This window comes from Phyllostomus discolor, chromosome 7 (genome assembly GCF_004126475.2).
Source record: "Phyllostomus discolor isolate MPI-MPIP mPhyDis1 chromosome 7, mPhyDis1.pri.v3, whole genome shotgun sequence".
NCBI classification, from domain to species: domain Eukaryota; kingdom Metazoa; phylum Chordata; class Mammalia; order Chiroptera; family Phyllostomidae; genus Phyllostomus; species Phyllostomus discolor.
This window is the reverse complement of record NC_040909.2, coordinates 2,882,866-2,901,614: the sequence shown is the minus strand read 5'-3', so window position 1 is coordinate 2,901,614 and position 18,749 is coordinate 2,882,866. Positions and strand designations below refer to the sequence as shown.

The 18,749-nt window shown below is 65.1% G+C and overlaps 1 protein-coding gene across 1 annotated transcript in view; it reads right to left on the bottom strand.

Moving 5' to 3' along the window:
* ITPR1 (inositol 1,4,5-trisphosphate receptor type 1) overlaps window positions 1-18,749 on the bottom strand; it is a 214,465-nt gene that overhangs the window by 15,430 nt on the left and 180,286 nt on the right. The window contains 8 exon segments of the mRNA XM_036030250.1: window positions 64-224; window positions 2,756-2,921; window positions 3,406-3,545; window positions 4,542-4,634; window positions 6,301-6,496; window positions 10,637-10,801; window positions 12,515-12,690; window positions 16,966-17,091. Of these exon segments, the coding sequence (XP_035886143.1) occupies window positions 64-224; window positions 2,756-2,921; window positions 3,406-3,545; window positions 4,542-4,634; window positions 6,301-6,496; window positions 10,637-10,801; window positions 12,515-12,690; window positions 16,966-17,091 (1,223 nt within the window).

Genomic DNA, 18,749 nt, shown 5'->3' with positions numbered 1-18,749 from the left:
GCACAGCAGAGGCTGCTGTCCCGCCCTGCGCCCGCCTGCCGCTCCCGGCGGGCGCGCACGCACCTTGATCATCTCCGCCACGTAGCTCTCCGGCCCGGTGTACTCGGTGGAGTCCTTGACCTTGACCAGGACGATGAAGCACAGGTAATGCCACATGTTGTGCTCCTCCTTGATGTGCTCTTCGAAGGTGACCGTCTTGTTGTCGAACTTGTCTCTCTCTAGGCCTGAAAGAGAGGACAGCCCCGGCCCCGGTGAGCGGCCCTGTGCAGACAGCGGCTGCGGCCCCGCGCCCATCCGTGCAAGGTGTGCTGGCCGGGCCTGACCCCTCCTCTGCTACTCGCCTTCTGGCCTCCGGGTGCCTGGGTGGCGTGGGTGGCCGTGTCAGGTGGCCAGCTGGCCTGCCACTCGGCTCAGGAGACGCACTCATGCCCAGCAGGCAAGAGGGGGGTGGCAGGTGCCCTCACCCAGGTAAATGCCTGCAGGCAGGCAGGCAGGCATGCAGGTGGGAGAGTGTTGGAGGAGGTGGAAAAGGGCCAACAGGACTTCGAGCCCAGCTGGAATCCTAGCCTGCGACTTTGCATTTTGCAGAGGTCTCGGCGAGCAGTTCTGAAACCAGCTTTTGTGGTGCCTCAGACTGACAGGGAATCAGGTGGATGTGAGGGGGGGGGTCACGGAGCCAGCGTCCCCGCGGCCGGGGAAGGGGCACTGGCGTGCAGAGGGGGCAGGACAGTGAGTTCCGTGATGCTGGAGTGGGAGGTTCCGGTGTGAACCCATCCGTTCACACAGAGACATGGATACAGATGAGTGCATACGTGTGCACACATGTACATACACACACACACACACGGACCCTCTACCCTGGTTCCCCCGTCAGCCAGCGGGAATAAGCACACCCCGTCCCCTGAGCTCGCCTGCCACGTGCTGTCCTGCAGTGGACAGGCCCAGGGCTCGCTGGCCGGGCCGCCCGCACGGCGGGTCGCAGGCAGGGGCCTGGAGGCACAGGGGAGCTTGGGCCTGGATCGTCGCGTCTCTCACGGCAACAAAGGAGGGAGGAGGCTCATGCAAGACGTCGGTGGCGTCACCACCCAGCACCAGCCTGCAGGGGCTGGGGAGCACACAGCTGGGTGGTCTGAGAGCTACACAGACGGTGGCAGGAAAGGACTAGAATCCACTGCGTCACGGAGGAGCTGGGGACCCGTGCCGTCACGGATGCCAACGCACAGGCGTGCACGAGGGAGGGGAAGAGAGAGTCACCGTTGAAAACGAAAAGCCAGAGAAACGTACGAGAATGACAGAATAAGGAAGGACTCGTCCTCTGGGGACCCCGGTGACCACAGATTCGGGAGGGTCAGCCCTGGTGCCACAGCTGGGGGTTCAAGTTTCCTTTGAGGAGTATTTACACTGTCTCAAAGCATCTCCCCGTAACCTGGCTCTTCACTGCAGAGGGAAAGGTAGCTCTGCAGCTACTGCCTGACCAGGGGAGCCGGCCCCGGGCCCCCGGCGCGGTGCCCCGAGGAGAACACATGGGTCTGCGAAGCCCCGTAACGGTGCAGAGCCCCAGGCTCAGCCAGGGGACGCGTCTGACACCCCGACGAGGGACCGTCTACCAGACAACTGACCTACATCCTTGAGAGCCGCCAGCGAAGGCCGCACGGGCGGGGCGGTGGGGCGCGGCGCACGACCTGGGGACTTTCACTCGCGGGGAGGGCCTCCCTGGGGCGGAGGGCGCGGTCGGAACCAGGTCTGTGGGGGACGGGACTGCGCCTCTGTCCGAAGGCCCGTGCTGATCGCTGGGCGGGAGGCGAGGGGTGTGAGGGGAGGTTCTTATCTTTAGGACGCAGTGACACTCTCAGGGACCGAGCTGTGTCAGCCTCTCTCCAGCTCCTCGGAAAAACTGTGTGTGTGTGTGTGTGTGTGTGTGAGTGTGAGAGAGAGAGAGAGAGAGAGAGAGAACAGAGCAGATGAGATGAAACAGTAGTGTCTGAGGAATTTGGATGAACAGTATATGGAAATTCTTTGTACCATTCTTGCGATTTTTCTGTAACTTGGGAAATTATGTCACACAAAATGCTTGGGAAGATTTTAAAGGAAATAAAATGTTTCAGTTTTTTTTTTTTTTTAACGGGAAACGCTCACTTTCGAGCACACGGACCAGCAGAAAAGGCGCAGACGCAGCGAGCACGCTGTGAGTGATGGCGGGACCGCTCCTCTGCACCCAGCCTCCGGCACGGGCAGCTCACACTCACACTCACACTCACGCGTCCGCCCCGAGGAGGCACGGGGACTCCTCTCCCGTGGGGACACCCACTGCCTGTCGCCTGCTCCGTGCGGGTCCCAGCCCAGCTCTCCCGAGTCCACCGCCAGGCAGACAAGTTCACGGAGACGGGAAGGGACCGACGCCCGTCGGCAGGCTGGCCAGGGGCCAAAGTTCACGCAGAGCCCAGCGCCACACTCCCCCACACGCCTGGGCTAAGGGCGCTCTTCGCCCGCGACGCCCCACACCTGACACCTGCACCGTCAGCAGTGAGGAGGATGCGGTGGGTGGAGGGGCTCCGTTCTAGTCCTTTCGGGCCAAGGGAGGCCCAGGCGCCTCGATGACAAAAAGACCCCGGGGTGCATTCATTTCGAGTGATGCTTGGCCAGAGCCCCACCCGCTCCGCACACTGGCTCTGGCTGCCCGGGCCCATGGGCGCCCTGGCGGCTCCTCCCCGGCAGCGGGGAGGCGGGGTCCCTGAGCGAGCCCGAGGGCACTCACCGCAGATGAAGCACGTGGTCTTCAGGATCTCTTCCTTCTTCTGCTTCTCACTCCTCAGGTCCGCGAAGGTGTCGATGATGACCCCGAAGATGAGGTTCAGGACGATGATGATGACCATGAAGAAGAACAGCAGGTCGTAGATGACCCGCGCGGCAAAGAGGGGCTCCTGGAACGGGGCGCCCCGGTCAGCAGGGCCGCCCCGCCCCCCGGCCCTGGTCTGCGGGGGTGTCCGGGCAGCGGGAGGGTTTCCCGCACCCAAGGCAGCTGCCCATTTTGGCATGAGGGGGGCACCCCGACACCCACCATCACCCATCAGCCTTTCCTGGCAGAGCTGAAACCGGGCGTCAAACTTGAGTGGCCACGGCTGCGTCTCCTTCTGCACCCCGCGTCTAACTGTGAACCCCGTTCGCCGGGTGACCCGTCCGCGTGGGCGGGAGCCTCCTGGGAGCTAAGGGGTGTGGACGCACGTCTGGGTGGGCTGGACCCCGCCCTCGGAAACGGTCACGGAGGTGTGACGGGGGTCTGGTCCCTCGCACAGCACCCGCGTGGCCAGGGGAGAGGGAAGGAGCCCAGGGAGCTGCCCGGGTGGCTCTGTCTGCGCCCCAGCCCGCCGCCCGGCGGCCCCGCGCCTGCCCCGGGGCCGCAGCCACCTCTTTGGACGGCTTCCTGAGCACGTCGCCCACGCCGCCCCCGCTCCGCAGCCCGTGGCTCAGCACGGTGACGATGCACATCAGCAGGGTCTCGCACGTGTGCTCCTGGTCGGGCTCCGTCTCCTCGGCGGGCCGCGGCTCTGCCGGTGCCGGTCGCAGGGCAGGGGCGGGAAAGAAGGGGGCGGAGACCTCAGGCGTCACGCTCGCTCGGCCTTCGGAGAGGCCCGAGCCGCCTGGGGTGACACCGTCTCCACCGCCGCGCCCAGCCCCCTGCTCGTTGCCAGAGCCCCGTCGGAGCACCCCTCCCCCCCACCGAGCCTGCGACACGCCCTGTCCTCTCCAGGTCTTAACCCCGGCCCCAGCTCCAGACAGGCGTGCGGCCCTGACGGCACGGTGCACAGGCGTTCTGGGGCGACCCCTGTGCCTCGGAGGCTGCCCACCCCCCCTGGTGCCCTTCCTCCTGCGCCTCCTGCACCTTCTCCCCGGCTGCAGGGCGAGTGGCCTCGCTAAAACACAGCCTCTCCCCCGCTCTCTGCCCTTCCCACAGCCTCCGCTCATCCTCTGGACGGACGTGAACCGCCTCGCCTGACACACAGGACCCTTCCAGACCTGCCCTCTGCAGGGCTCTCGGGCTTCGCTCCCGCTCCTCTTCCTCCTCCTCCTCAACCCGCACCTCCCCGGACCTGCTGCGGCCCCCCTGCACGCCTCCAGATGGACGGGCTGTCCCTGCCCTGATGCCTGTCCCCACCCCCGCCGGCACCCCCCGCTGGGCTGGGCTGGCTCTGCTGCTGCTTCCTGGGGGGCACCCCTCCTCCTGCACTGCTGGGCTGTGGCTGCCGCCTGTCTCCTGTTCTCATTCCCAGCACCCGGCAACTCCCGGGTAACGCCCCGCCCACCTGCCGCCCCCGAGCCGTTACCACCGTCTCGGAGGGCAGCCCAGCCCCGGCAGGCAGAGGGCCCTCAGGGAGCCCTGGCTGGGTCGGCGAAGCCGCCTTCTCTTCCGTGGAGACCTCCCTTCCCTCCGTCTCCCCCCTCGGCCCCGGCCTCGCTGCTGGACGGGAGACTCGGCGGCACTGGACCTCCCTGTCCCGGCCCACCTGTGCCCCGACGTGGGGCTCGCGGCGGCGCGGCCCTACCTTCTCTGGGGGCTGCCGAGGAGCAGTTCTCGCCGGTCCCCACTTGGCACACGTCGGCGGACAGGAGCTCGCTGGCCAAGCTCTCGGGGCCCTCTGCGGGGAGAGGGACGTTTGGTGAGGCACCGCCTCGTCGCACACGGCTGCCCTGCAACCCTGCACGTGAGTCCCGAGTGGGGGTGCGATTCCCACTTCCGCTCGGTGGTCGGGGTGGGAGAGGAGCCAGGAGCGTCAAGGTCCCGGAGGCAGCTAGGGCCCTCGCACTGCAACGGCCCCTCTCCGTCCTTCCAGACAGACAGCCAAAACCGACAGACACGGCCCGGCAGGCATACACCTGCCCACACCAGAGCCGCTGGCGGGGACCAGTGGGAGCCGGGCAGGGTCAGCTGCTGTGGTTCGGACTGAGGCGGGTGAGGCCAGTGCCATTCCGTGTCAATGTGGAGGCGGCAGAGGCCGCCCGGCCTGGTCTCACCCATCCCAGCCAGTTCCTTGGGTGCAGGTGCCCGGCTGCCTGGTGAAGTGGCAGCGACACTTCCCTCAGCAGTGTCGCGTGTTGTGACCGAGGGGACAGAGCCCTCGGGTGCCTCCCAAAAGGGTGATCCTCCTGTTTTCGTTCGCGGAACCAGAAACCTCCTCTGTGTAAGTACAAGGAACCGGTGCCCGCCATGGGCCGCACGCAGAGCAGGCTAGCCCGGCGCGGGCACTGCCGGCGGCGGGAGAGATATTCTCCCGTGTAGTGAGAGATGTCAACTGTTTAACTTAGCAGACAAAACAGAACGTGACCCTACTGCAGCTCTTCTGCAATTCCCCACCCCGTCTGTGGGTGCTGTTCCGTGAAGGTATGCGAGGATGCCCCCCGCGACCCCCCACTGATGGAACAGACCCCGGCCCGCATCCGCGCCTGCCCGCGGTCCGCAAGCAGGCCCCCTTCCCGGGGAGCTCCCTGGACGCGCTTTTCCTGAGCCAAAGGGATGCCGACGCCGCGTTTTCAATATACACGTGGTCAGACTGCCTCACGAGAAAGCTGCGCTATTTTAAAGTATGACGGCATAGAACAAATTCCACGCGGGAGCTGGAGGCTCACACTCAGCGCCTAACGTATCGGGTTGGCCAAGAAGTCTGTTCGCTTTGCTCTCACAGCGCCTGTTTCATTCAGAGCAATTTGTTAGACGGTGCCGTGACTGACAGCTACTGTATCAGTGTGCATGGGAAAACACCCACCAAAACTGGTGAATTCTTGTGTAGTCACTTAACTACTGAAGATGGAAGAGCCTGAGCAACATCCTCAGGGTGTTACGCTTTATTATTTTGAGAAGAGCAAAATGCAAAACTGCCACGCAGCGAGAGACGGGTGTGGTGCGTGGGGCAGGCGCTGCGGCGGACTGAACGTGTCGGAAGTGGCTGGCGGAGCTCCGTGCCAGAGACGTCTCTCTGGACGGTGCTCGGAGGCCGGGCAGACCAGCTGAAGTTGGCAGTGACCAAACTGAGACGTGAATTGAGAACAATCAACGTTCTGCCACGGGGGAGATCACCAACATACCCCACAGATCCAAATTAATAGTTATTGGAGAAAATGGGAAAAAAAAAAAAAGTACCTTGGTTTACAGAAAAGCACCGCACGGACTTTTTGGCCAACCCGACACCACCTCACTCAACTACACCCAGAACTGCGCCTGCAGCCAGGCCCCCCGGGGTCTGCCTGCACCGCGCTCTCGGCCCCGACCATCGGGAAGCTGCCCCCAGCCGGAGAGGCCCGGCCCACCTGGCAGAGCCGTCTCGTTGGGCAGCCGGTCGACCTCCAGGATGAAGTCGTCCTTGAAGAAGAGGTAGCCCACGATGGAGAACAGGTACACCAGGATCAGGGCGAGCACCGCTGTCAGGATGATGGAGCGGCCGTTGCGGGTGACACTCTTGATGACGTTCAGCAGCGTCTCCTCTCTGTACACCAGGTCGAAGAGCTGCCGGAGTGCAAACACAGATGACGCTGCGGCAGCCTGCAGCGGCCCCGCTGCCAGAGGCACGCCGACGCCCCGGCACCATCGTCCCACACCCTGCCATGTCCCACGTGCCCGGCCTCTCGGCAGAAAGCGGGGCAGTGAAAGTGAGGACAAGAGACTGGCGGGGCAAGGGAACGGGAGCAGCTGTGAGTGGGGGGTGTGCACTCGGTTCGGGGCGGACACAGGGCGGGCCTGGCGGGGTCCCAGGGAGCCTGGGCAACGAGGGGGAGGGAGGAGGTCCGGGCGGGCGTGTGTTCACTGGGGAGTGTTCGCTGAGCGCCCCCAGGCCTCTCTGCAGGGCAGGCCTGGACGCCCTGTCCTCGCCCTCCCGGAGCGCCGTGTCCCATGGGGGAGGGGCAGGGCAGGCGGCAAGGACTCTAGAGTGAGACCAAGGCTCCTGTCACAGTCCCAGCCCCGCCACCTGCCGCCCCCAGGGCCTGCGCCCTCTGGGTCCCGGCACCCCAGCTGCAGAGTGCAGGGCAGCGAGTCACTGCGGAGGCTCACAAAGGACACACAGGCAGACCCGGCACTCAGCCAGCCACGCTTAGGTGCTGAGTAAGTGCACAATAAATGGTGATTATCACTAATTTCCTGATAAAGACACTGGGCCAAGGCCACACAGACAGCTCGTGGTGCGGACTCCAGGAAGCCTAAGCCCTCCTAGGCCCTCGTGGGGACAGCGGCCACGAGGTCACAGCGTGCTCACACCCGGCCTCGCCCTCTGCCTGGGGGCCGTTCTGGGCAAGGAGGTGGGGCTTCCCGAGAGATGGAGGGTCACTGTCGATCCTTCCGGGCAGGGGGACGGAAGGCCGGCTTCCATGAACTCTCCAACGCCTGGCTGGCGGAGAGGGACCGGAGGAGGGTGCTACGGGGCGGTCCTCAGAGTGGGGGCCCATCTGGACCTGGCCTCGGTGCCGCCCCCTGGTCCTGAAGGTGCCAGCTTTGGGCACAGCCACGCGAGCCAGGATGAGGGTCTGCACCCTGCCTCTGCTCCTCCTTCGCCGCAGAAGGTCCACGGAACCCCCCAGGCTGCCTCTCTCAACCACACTCTCCGCCTCCGTGAGATCGTGGCCCGAGCTAGCTGGCCTCCCCGGTCGCCTCCAATGTAGGATTTTCCATGCGAGCCCATTTTCTGGCCCCTCAGCCCTCTGCCTCCGGGAGGCGCCTGAACCCCGAGACCAGAGGGAGGGGCCCGGTGAGGGGGGAACCGAGGAGGCAGCGAGGGAGAGCTGGAGCCCCTCCAAGGGCACGGGGGGCTCACGGAGACACGGGTGAAGCATCACCCAGTGAGGGCGGGCAACTCCAGTTGAGAGAGGACATGCTCTCCGTGGCCGGGAACTCGGAGGGCGTGCAGCCCCCAAGCCACCCAGGCAACGGCCGGCTGTTCTCGCCCCTCATCGCACTTCCTGACGCCGACGCGGCAGACACGCACGGCCTCATGGGGGAAAACGCTCTTTTAATCACACGATCACACGCGTCCCAGGGAGACAACTTGGAAATCACAGAAGAGCACAGAGAAAAACAAAGATTGCCGGTGACCCCACTGTGCGCAGACATCTGCCTGGCACGTTGTTTCCTGTCGGCCTGACTGCGCTGGGAAAAAGTCACGCGTGCACACATGTGTTTACGAAAACCTCACACCAGCACGCGGGCAATCCCGGGCCTCGGCACGGTCACCCGCACTGGACACGGCGGACCGCACGGGAAACCGGGGCTGGCTCAGCAGCGTCTGCGTCCCCCGCTTGGCTGCGTGTTTCCAGACGTGCGTCTCGGACAACAGCGGTGCGCTGGCCGCCTCCGCGCCTGCCCCGTGCACGGTGAGCCCCTGGCACACTTCCAGGAGGCGAGCTGTCGGCCCAGTTGCTGCAGGGGACACAGACACTGCCCCCCACCTTCCAGAGGGGTACACCGCGTACCCCCTCACCGCTGCTGGAGTCGGGCAGGCACCCCTCTCCTCCAGGCCCTGGAGACCCCGCCCCTGACCTCGCCGGGGAGCACGGGTCGCAGGTCTCACCAACTATGTCCTGGGTTTGCGTCCAGGATGGACACCTTCCCAGGCTTCCTGTCCGTCTGGACTCCCCTCCTCCACTGCCCCCCTGCCCGCCTGTGAGTGCTGCTCCTCCTCACCCGGGGCTGCTACCGTCTCTCCAAGGACACCAGGTGAGCGCGGGCTGGAGAGCAGGCTCAGCCAGTCCTTCCGCCCACCCCGGCCACTCCCTCTCCCTCTCCCTCACGGGCCGCCGGCGCCAAGCCTCCACACCTGGCGACATGCGGGTTTGCCCCGGGGGGCTCGCTCCAGTTCCCGCCTCGGACTTCCCTCATTTGCGGGCCAGTCTGAATGGTTTCAGTACGTTGCCGGTGGTTCTCAACAGACCCATCAATGCTGCGTTAGCCTCCGAGAGGAACGCAGCACCTAGGGTCACAGACCAGCGAGACCCAGACAGCTGAGAAGGCCCCGGGCGCTCCCGAGAGGCGCCAGCCCAGTCGGGCTCGACTTAGATCTAATGCCGTCTCTGAGGGCCAGCCGCTCCCTGGAGACGGCCGGGCCTGAGGGCTGCGGTGGGGAATGCCAGGGTCAGGAAGGACCTCGGGGGCTGTGCCCCGGGGCCACCACCCAGGCCACGCAGGTGTCACCTGCCTCCAAGGCAGCCGGGGAGAGGGTTTTCCAAGGAGCTCCCAGGAAGAGTGGGTGAGCACTGAGCAGTCCCTCAGCGACAGGGAGGCAAGGCGTGTGAGAGCAGGCACAGGGCTGGCTGGTCTCCCGGCGGCGGGGCGCCCCACACCTGGCGCCGGCACTGCCGGCACTGGGAACGGCCCGGGAAGGACAGGCACCGTGGACAGAGGAGGGAAGAAGTCGGCTGGGCACAGACCACAGGACGAGCTCGGCTTCCCCGGGGGGGGCGGCCCCGCCTGCAGCGGCCCGCCTGGCCCCCGAGGCCCCTCGGCAGGGACGGGCCAGACTGCCCGCGGGCTCCGGCTCCTGCCAGGCGGGACAGGACGCGGCTGGACTGCAGACAGAGGCGTCCCCGACTCGCCAGCCGGAATCCGCCCGGGGACAGGGCTGCGGGACAGAGGACGCGGAGCATCGTGCGCAGAGCCCTGAGGGCTGCGGACACCCAGCGCCCAGGGGCACCGGCCCCAGTATCCGGAGACCCCGCTGCCCAAACCCGCACAGTCTAGCCAGAGCCGCGTGAAACGAGGGTGAAGGACCCTCGGCCACGGCTGAGGAGGGAGCGCGCCTGCGGACCAGGACGGCGACTCCCGTGGGTGCTGCTGGCACAGGGCCCACTCCACCTCACAGCACACGGGCATGGGGTGACTTCTCAGGCCCCGACGTGTGCCATCAAATGCCACCCCCCGCTGCAGCCCTGCTGGGGGGATGTGTTGTGCTCATTTGTAGCTGGGGAAACTGAGGCACAGAGCAGCGAGGCAACCGTCCCGAGACCATGTGGGGAGCACCTTCCAGAAAAGCTGCCCTGCCTCTCGCTTGTGCAAGTGCCCCGTCACGCTTCCTGCCCCTCACGGACGGCCTGGCTCGCAGACCCGTCAGGGCCGCGCCCCCTGTCGTTGACGGGGGTGCAAGGAGATGGGTCCCTTGAGTGACAGGAGAGGACGACACACTCGGGGCGGGACCTAGAGACCCTCTCGGGAGGAAGGCGGTGGGACGGCTCCCGTGACAGACCGTCAACACAGGAGACCCCGCGGCTCGGGCGGGAACGGCCACCGCTTCCGGGAGGTCAGCTGGCCCGCACCACCCGTCAGCTCCTCGTCCGTGCCCCGGGGCCGTGGCCACCGCTCCTGCTCCTGCTGACCCCACGCGCTTTCGCTGGGAGCCGTGAGGAGCGATCGTCTCAAAGACATCCGACCCCCTTGGCGAGCGCTCGCCGAGCGGAAGAAGCAAAAGTGCAGACACACACGCCCCACCCCGACGGTGCGCGGGCACTGCCTGCCGGGAGAAGGCAAAGATCTCGTCTGCTCTCTGGCCGTGTGGCCACGGTCGCCGGGCTCCCAGCAGCTGGCCTGCACCCTGGGTGGCTTCCCGTGGGCCCCCAGACGTGTGGACAGGGGCCCCGGCCGCCCCGCGCCAGCCCCCCGGCTCACCAGCAGGCTGTAGAAGAACTCGTGCACGAAGAGCCCCAGGGCGCAGATCAGCAGGTACAGCAGGTGGTACAGGAACTCCACGTCCAGGATCATGGCCCGGTAGCCCCTGGTGAAGGTCCCGCAGTTGCCCACGAAGCTCATGAGGAAGATGATTTTGTTGCAGACCTGGGAAGGGGGGGGGGTGGGTACAGCCACGTCGGGACGCCTGTGCCGCGGTCCGGGCCCCCCGGGTGGGTGCAGGGCATCTCCGGGCAGGCACGGGCCAGTGGCAGCACCCTCCCATCCGTGCCGAGGGCCCCTCGACCCCACCACGAGCTGAGTTGCGGACCCAAGTCATTTCACTACTTTGCTTTCCAGGTAGATGACAAGTCATGTGGTAGTCAAATGGCTTCACGTGCCACTTGTGCATGACACACACAAAGTCAGCACATACTGAAATTACGACGTTCGGAACAAGGCGTGAATCATTTCTAACCTTCTTGGGTGAGTTAGTCAAACACAGAAGCCACCTGGCCCCCTGCCACCCCTCCCCCGAGATCAGCATGGCTGAGCGCATCTGCCGAGTCCCTGCTGCGCCGGGGGCCCGACGGGGCTGAAACCTAACGAGAAGCAGGCGGCCCCGCCGCCCTCCCACGGCTCCTGATTTCACGGGGAAAGGAGGGAGGGACTCCAGCCTGCGTTCTCTCCCCCCGCCCCCCCTCCCGGGAATGACTCCTCCTCTCTCTCTGCCTGTCCCTGAGGTCTGGGACGGACGTGGGGGGCTCCATCCCAGCCAACCCGAGTGTCACACCCGCTGGCAGGGAGGACTGGCTCGGGGACGGGGACAGGACCCAACGAAACCCACTGAGGTCTTTCCTGGGACTGCAGCAAAGCAGCAAAAGCCAGTCCCGTTCCTTGCTCTGACCTGGAACCCGAGAGCGCGCGAGCCTGAGGCCGCCGGCCCGTCAGGCCCAGCACAGAGCCTCCCAGAACCACCAGCGCCGACCCGGAGAGCGGGCCCTGCCGCCGCCCGGCCCCCGTCCGCAGTGACACCCGAAGCCGGGCTCTCGACTCTCAGTCACTTGAACCGTTTTTCTCCTTCACTCAAACCGGGTGGGTCCGGTTCCGACACAGGCTGCGGAAGGCTGGCCTACTTCCGCCCCTTCGGACGCACCCCCTGCCTCCTTGCCCGAGCTCGTCAGCCGAAGGGGGCTCTTCTCCCCTGGGGGCCTAGCCGCCGTTGCCTCCTGAACACCCCCTGGGGACACGCGCTGCTGCACCGGACCGACCTCATGTGACAACGCTCCCCCTGGTTCCGTGAGTGGCCTCAAGGCCAGGCGCGCTCAGGGCGGAAACCTCCAGCAGGCAGGGCCTCGCGGCCTTCCTTTCGCCCGAAGCCTCCGCAGCACAGCTCCCATCTCGCATCAGCCCCTCCCCTCCCTGAGGATTCTCCCATCATGCACTGGGCTTCTGTCCTTCCACTGCACCGAACCAGCGACTCCCAGCGTCCCCCGACTCTGCGATCACCGGGTCCCTCCCAGCTCGCTCCCCGCTCCCGCTGTGGGGACGCTCCTCTCGCCTCCCCTGTTCCCTGTGGCCTCACTACGCTTCCTGGCCAGAATCTCCAGTCCCTCTGCCAAACCTGTGACCAGACCGGCAGAACCCATTTGCGTCTCAGCTGCTCGGCGCTCTCAGCCGCACTTCTGAGAGGGCGGTCCCGTGAGGACGAGGCCGGCCACGTCCCCGAATGGTGCCCTGCCGGGCCCACCCAAGGTCCCCACTGCCCTGCTCTTGGAACGGCGACCCAAGCAAAGACCCTTCTCTCCACCGCGAGCACAGGTCCAGGTTCTGGGGGCCGGAGGGGAGGGCGCCCCCCACCACGCCGCGACAGCAGCTTACGTTGAACGCCCCCAGGAGAAACAGCGTGGGCTGCAGCCCGACGGAGAAGATCAGCCTGAGGATGGTGGACGCGATGAAGGCCCGGATGCCGTGCGGCTTGGGCAGCGCGATGACGATGGCCAGGGAGACGAGCAGGGCCGTCCACAGAAGCCCCGACCAGTGCGGCTCCAGGGCCCCTGCGGAGACGAGGCGGCGTTACCGTGAGGGGCGGGCGGGCACAGGCTTAGCCGAGTTCTCCCCAATCACCTGTCCAGTCTCACTGGTCCCCGGCTCTCTGCCCCGGACATAACCAGCCACCCCTGTGTGCTTACCTGCACACCTGTCCCCCCTTTCCTGGTCACCTTTGGTGTGAGCTCAGCCGTCTCCTCTTCCGGGAAGCCCTCCTGCTCCCTTATGTGCCTGGGGCTCCTTCCTTCTCTTAATCCTCCTTGTCCCCTGCTCGCCCTCACGGGACACTCTTTCCTAGTGCTCACCCGGCACCCGGCACCCACGAAACTCGGACGTGTGCCCCACCTCACTCCCAGGGAAGGTGGACCGGGCCCTGGACTGCCGACGTCTGTTACAAAGAGCGTGAGGGGAGAAGCGCAGGCCCCGCCTGGGCCAGGTTCCGGTGGGGGTGGGGGTGGGGAGCGACTTCCGCGTCGCCCAACAGTCAGGGTGCCCTCGCAGCGAGAGCCGCCCCGGTTTCTGTCATCCCTCGCTGTGGCGAGTTCTATTTAGGGTGCCCCGCGGGACGGCTGAGTTACATAACATGAGCCGATGTGGCTAAAAATACAGCTCTGTAAAACGCTCATTAAAAACCACCCCTATTTCAGATGCCATCGCTTCTCGAGTCTCCTTCGGATGTAAACAAGCAGCGAGCGGTGATTAAGGCCACTTACATAAAGCAGCGTCTCTCCCCCCAACGCCCAACCGCAGGTGACAGCTCCTCCCGCGCCCGCTGGACCCGCTGTCTCCCTGCACCCTGCACCCCAAGCCCAGCTGCTCTCCCTGCTCCCGGCCTCTGCCACCAGGGTGGCCCTGACCAGAAGTGGGCAGGAAGAGGGGCAGCTCTGCAGACACTCGGGAAGCGGGCACCGAGGCCCTGGCGCCCTCCTGGGCTCACAGCAATGGCGCGGCGGCGTGCAGGCCCTTCGTGTTGATGACCCCCGTCTGACACCCTCGGCCACCCTGTGCGGTCGGTCCGAGCACTGCTATGTTACTCAAGGACGGAGGTTCTCAACCGGCAGGCCGCCAGAATTTGTAAACCACGCAACACCCGACTGTTGAGTCGGGGGCACTGACCTCTTTGCCCTTAGATGGTCAAGGGCGAAAACGGACATTGGTCAACACAACAGCCCTGGTCTGACGTGCATGAATCAAAGTTCTATTTTTTTTTTTTTTAGTATGGGCAATGTTACACATTTTTTGCTGTGCCACAGAATTGCTGTCGCTGGCTTACGTGGGCCACGAGGTGAAAAAGGCCGAAAACCGTGGCTCCGGAGAAAGCCGAGTCTGGTGGTAGGTCCCGCCTGCGGGGACGCAGCCTCGGGCGTCCGCGGCCCTTCTCCCCCACGGAAGAACAGAGGCAGAATCCGTCCATCTGGGAGCAATGCGATGAACTGGGGCAGTTTCTACGGTCACAGACCCCCCACACGAGCAGGACACAGATCGCTCCTGTCACCGAGAAGGCCTCCTGGCGCCCCCTCGGCCGGGGACTCACCCCATCCCGCCCCCGGCCAGGCGGCCGCTGACCGCTCGCTCTGTGGCTGTGGCTGTGCAGCGTCCAGAGTTCCACAAAAACGGAAAAAGCAAGCAGCGGGCAGTCCTTCTGAATCCCGTCCCTAACGATTCTTTAGGGTTCCTTCAGGCTATTGTGTGTGTGAACACTGAGTTCCGTCAACTGCTGAGAACCATTCAATAGGACGCACAACCCTCGGTTCCTAGCTTGCTCAGCGAGGAACGACGGGGCGCCTGGCTTGCTTCCAGCTGCGGGTCGTAACAGAAAAGGCAGCTGGGAACACGCAGGCGCCCGTCTCGGCATGGACGTGATTTCCCCTGTCCCCGCAGCCACGAGGAACCGCGCTCTGCATCCTCAGCACACGTCCAGTTTCACGGGACACGGAACCACCCCGCGCCCCACGGTGACCGCCGCCCCCGTCCTCCTCGCCAGCAGCGTGAGGGCTCTGCTCGCTTCCCGGCCTCCCCGGGACTGGGGGTGGTCCGTCCCTCCGACGGTCGCCCTGTGAGCAGTTGGCACGTCGCCGGCACGGGCGCTGGCGCCTCCCCAATGATGAGTGACACTGACGATCTTGTCACGGGTGTGCTGGCCGATCGCAGGTCTTCTGTGAAGCATCTGGTCAATCCTTCGCCCGTTACTTTAATTGGGCAGCCTGTTCCCTGCTGCGCTGTAAGAATTCCCTTCGTGGTCTGGGTGTACATACGCCTCTCGCCCGACACTTGTTCCATAAAGACTTTCTCCCTGTCCGTGGCCTGCCTTTTGCTCTCTCAGCGCTTCATCGCCGTCTTAAACGGCCTCTTAGGAGCCCAGAACGGTAACTGTGACCAGTGCAATGCTCCCGCCCAAAGCCTGGAGGGGCCCGGAGACAAGCCCGCCCCCGGAGGAAGGACACCGTTGCGACAGCTGGAGACCCTCGGGGTGAGCCGGCTGGCGTGGGGTCTACCGTGAGTTCTGTGAGGTGTGATGGTGGCGTGGTGACGGCACGTCTTTGCAACATCCTCGTGAGTTAGAAGCGCACACAGAGATATTCGTGGGAAAAACAGCGGGGTGCCCAGGCTCTGAACTGTTTCGGAAGACGCAGGAGGAGGATGGACGAAGCAGATGGGAAGACGTCGGCTGGGTGGACAGGTGTGCCGGCAGCCAGCCACACTGCCCTTTCTGCTCGAGTGCACACCTGGACATTCCCGTACCAAGGATGTCTGCGTGGTGCTGCCCACCGTGGATGCTCCATGCATGGCACCTGCTCACGAAGCCGGGAAGAAGCTGGAATGGCCCCGGCTTCGTGCTTTGGGAGGCAGCCTGTCGGCCCAGAAACAGCGGGGCAGCTCTTGGCTGCCCGGGGACCAGGGGAGAGACGGTCGGGAAGGGCAAGACGAGCCGGCACTCGGCACAGGGCCCGGCAGGAGTGAGGCCACTGAGTGTGGCTGGTGGGGCACATGAGTGCCCCACACGAGATGAACAGCAATTTGAACCGCTCACCTAAAATGTCATAGGGTCCTTGAGCGTGGTATTGTCATGTTACAGAATGACATGCTTATGCTTTTGTAATAAAAGGTTTTTATGCAACAAGAGAGTATTGTTTATGCCAGATCCTGTCTCTCTGAAAAAATGGGGTAGATGCAAACGAATCCAAGTCTCGGCGGAAGGCGGCGCCGGGAGGCCCGTGCCGACGCCCTGGGGTGAAGGGAGGGAGGCCTGCGTCCTGTCACCCCCCCCCCCGCCAGCATCCCCCTTGCCCCGCTGACCGCACACTGAGCTTCGGCAGACGGACGTCCCCCCGGAGAAAGCCTGGCAGCCCCGAGGGCCCGCCGAGTGCCGTGGCCACGCATCAAGGATTCCTGACGCAGCATTTAAACGGGAACTTTCCCCTGGACTTGGGTTTACACGGTGCCTTCGGGGGGGAAAATAACCACTCAGATGGCGCTTCCCGTGTACCTGAAGGCCAGGGGCAAAGTGAACCCCGCTCCTGGGTCGGTGAGAGGCGCGAGCATCACAGGACTCGCCCTCCCTCTCCAACCGGCCCTCACCTGTTCCACGGCTCCGGGGGCGCACGCTCTCGTGTGGGGACGCGCCCGCACCACCAGGCCCCGCCGCTCGGGCGGCACCTCCTGCCGAGAACCGGGTGTGTCTCCCTCCGGCCCTCCCTTGCACGTTGCGCACAAGTGGCCCCCGGCGGCTGTCACACAGGTATGTGAGCTGCTCTGCCGAGACGCTCTGATGAAACTCGGAGCTGAAAAGTGGGGGCCCCCCCTCCGCCCCCGTCCCCAGAGGCGTCAGGATGGAGACGCCGCCCCCGGGCCCCACGTGTCAGCCGAGTGAGCAACGGCACGTAGCTCTCAAGACCGAACATCCACGGACGCACCGTGCCCCCCGCACGAGACAGCGCCAGAGACTCCTTCCAGGCTCTCTGCTCCGAAGCCAGCCCGGAAGGGTGCTGTGGGGAAGGCCCCCCACACCCCGCTGGCCCGAGCAGCAGAGCACACACACCCAGCTCTGCGCCCCTTTCCCCGCGTGGACGGGGCGGCGGCGGCTACGGTTTCCTCCGGGTTTAACGACGTGTAGCTCCTCCTTTCTGGGTCAGTAATGCGGACGGAGAATGCGTGTTATTTTAAACTCCACTGGAGGCCAGGCCTGTGGGAGAAGTGACCACCTCATCTTGTCTGAGTGGGCCCCGGGGTCACAGCCACCGTGCTGCCGGTGCACCCCCCCACCCGGAACTGAAGACAGGTACCTCCTCCGCGGACCCCGCTGAACGGGTAGAAGAACGCCACAAGCAGGTTCATCAGGACGGCCAGGTTGAACGAGATGCTGCTCCAGAAGGACATGTTGCGGGCACACCAGTACAGGACGGGCTGGGCTGGGGGGACAGGACGGGCCGCATGAGGGTCCCCGTACTGCCTGCCAGGCAGAGCCCGAGTCCCTCCACGTCCCTCCACACGCCCCCACACCCCCCACTCGGCCAGACAGGGCACCTTTGTTCCAGTTGCCACCACAACAGTGAGAACCACCGTGAGTTTGAGGGTGACTCACAGGCTCCCCAGGACACCAGACTGGCTGATTTCTGCTTGGAGACCTTCCTGGGACAGAGGGTGTCTTTGGGGACAAGGAGAGGGAAAGGGGGAGAAAGGGGGGCACGGGAAACCCTGCCAGCTCTGGTCAGCGCCCTCGGGTGTGGAATCTGAGGGTGTCCAGAGTTCACACAGAGTCCTCAGTTCCCCCCGGGGCTCTGGGACCAGAGGAGATGCCCAGACAGACCCGAGAGTTCAATGAGCCTTTGAGAAGTGTGGGCACTGGTTGGGGGGGGACAGGCGGTGGTCAGAGCTGGCCTAGCTGCCACTTCCATGCGGCTCCCCGGCTGCAAACGGGAAGGCACCAGGGAGAGGAGAATGGCGGCAGGGGTGGCGAGTGGGGAGCGTGCACGTGTGGGAAGCTCCAGAGAAGAGGACGAAAGCAGAAAAGCAGACGGCGAGGCTCAGAGATGGCTGGGGGGCCAGCGCCACCTTCGGGGGAGCTCTCGCTGGCGGACACGGGGCAGCCACCAGGGGCTGCTTAGATAGGCCCCTGTGATAAGGGGCCTTCTGCTAGGCACACAGTGCCCACATCTTACATGGCAGTGCCACTCCCACCACGAGCGGACACCCAGTCCTCCGAATCCGGGGGGTGTCCATCCCGGGGCAGGAAGGCCCTCGGAGAGCAGCCAGCACGCGCCTCGCCCGCTGTCTCCCGGGCGCAGGGAAGCTCGTCCTGGCCTGCCTTCCCCGACCCCGCCATGCGCCCCCTCCACATACTCTGCCTGGCACCCCAGCCTGGCGTTGGGTCCTTGCACACCCCCCTCACCAGCCATCTCCTCGGCGGACGCTGCTGCCACACGGTGAAGGGATGCGAGTGGCCCCGGGGAGGCCTGAGTGCCCGCAGCCACGTGAGCGGGCAGAGCGGCGGTCCTCCCAGTCCAGGCCCACCTTCGAGGGGCCCTCCACCAAAGGACCCGGCGCCGAGACACCCTGCCTCCTGGCCCCGCGACACTGGGCGATGTGAGTGTTAACCGTCTCAGGCACGGAGCTCTGGGGTGACTGACGATGCAGCCGTGGAACGGAACGTGCACACTCAGTGGTGGGTGGGACAACGGCCCCAACGTGGCCACACCCTGACCACCGGAACCTGCGCGTACAAGGGCCTTAGCAGATGGGACGCCACGAAGGACGTGGAGGCGAGGAGGGGCCGCTGGCAGCCAGGGCCGGCGTGTACGACGGCCTCCATCCGCCTGTGATTTCCCCTGTCCTGGGGGGAGGGTCTTCAGGACCTATCAGGGAGGGGGTGTGCATTGTGTGTGAGGGCATACACGTGTGCACTGTGACTGCATGTATGTGTGCACTGCAGCTGTGCGCACATGTGTAAGTATGCACGTGCGTTGTGAGTGTGTGAGAACACGCATGCACGGGCACTGAGTGCACGTGTGTGTTGTGAACACACGTATGTGAGCAGAACAAGGAAGAGGGCTTCTGGAAAGCCTACTTT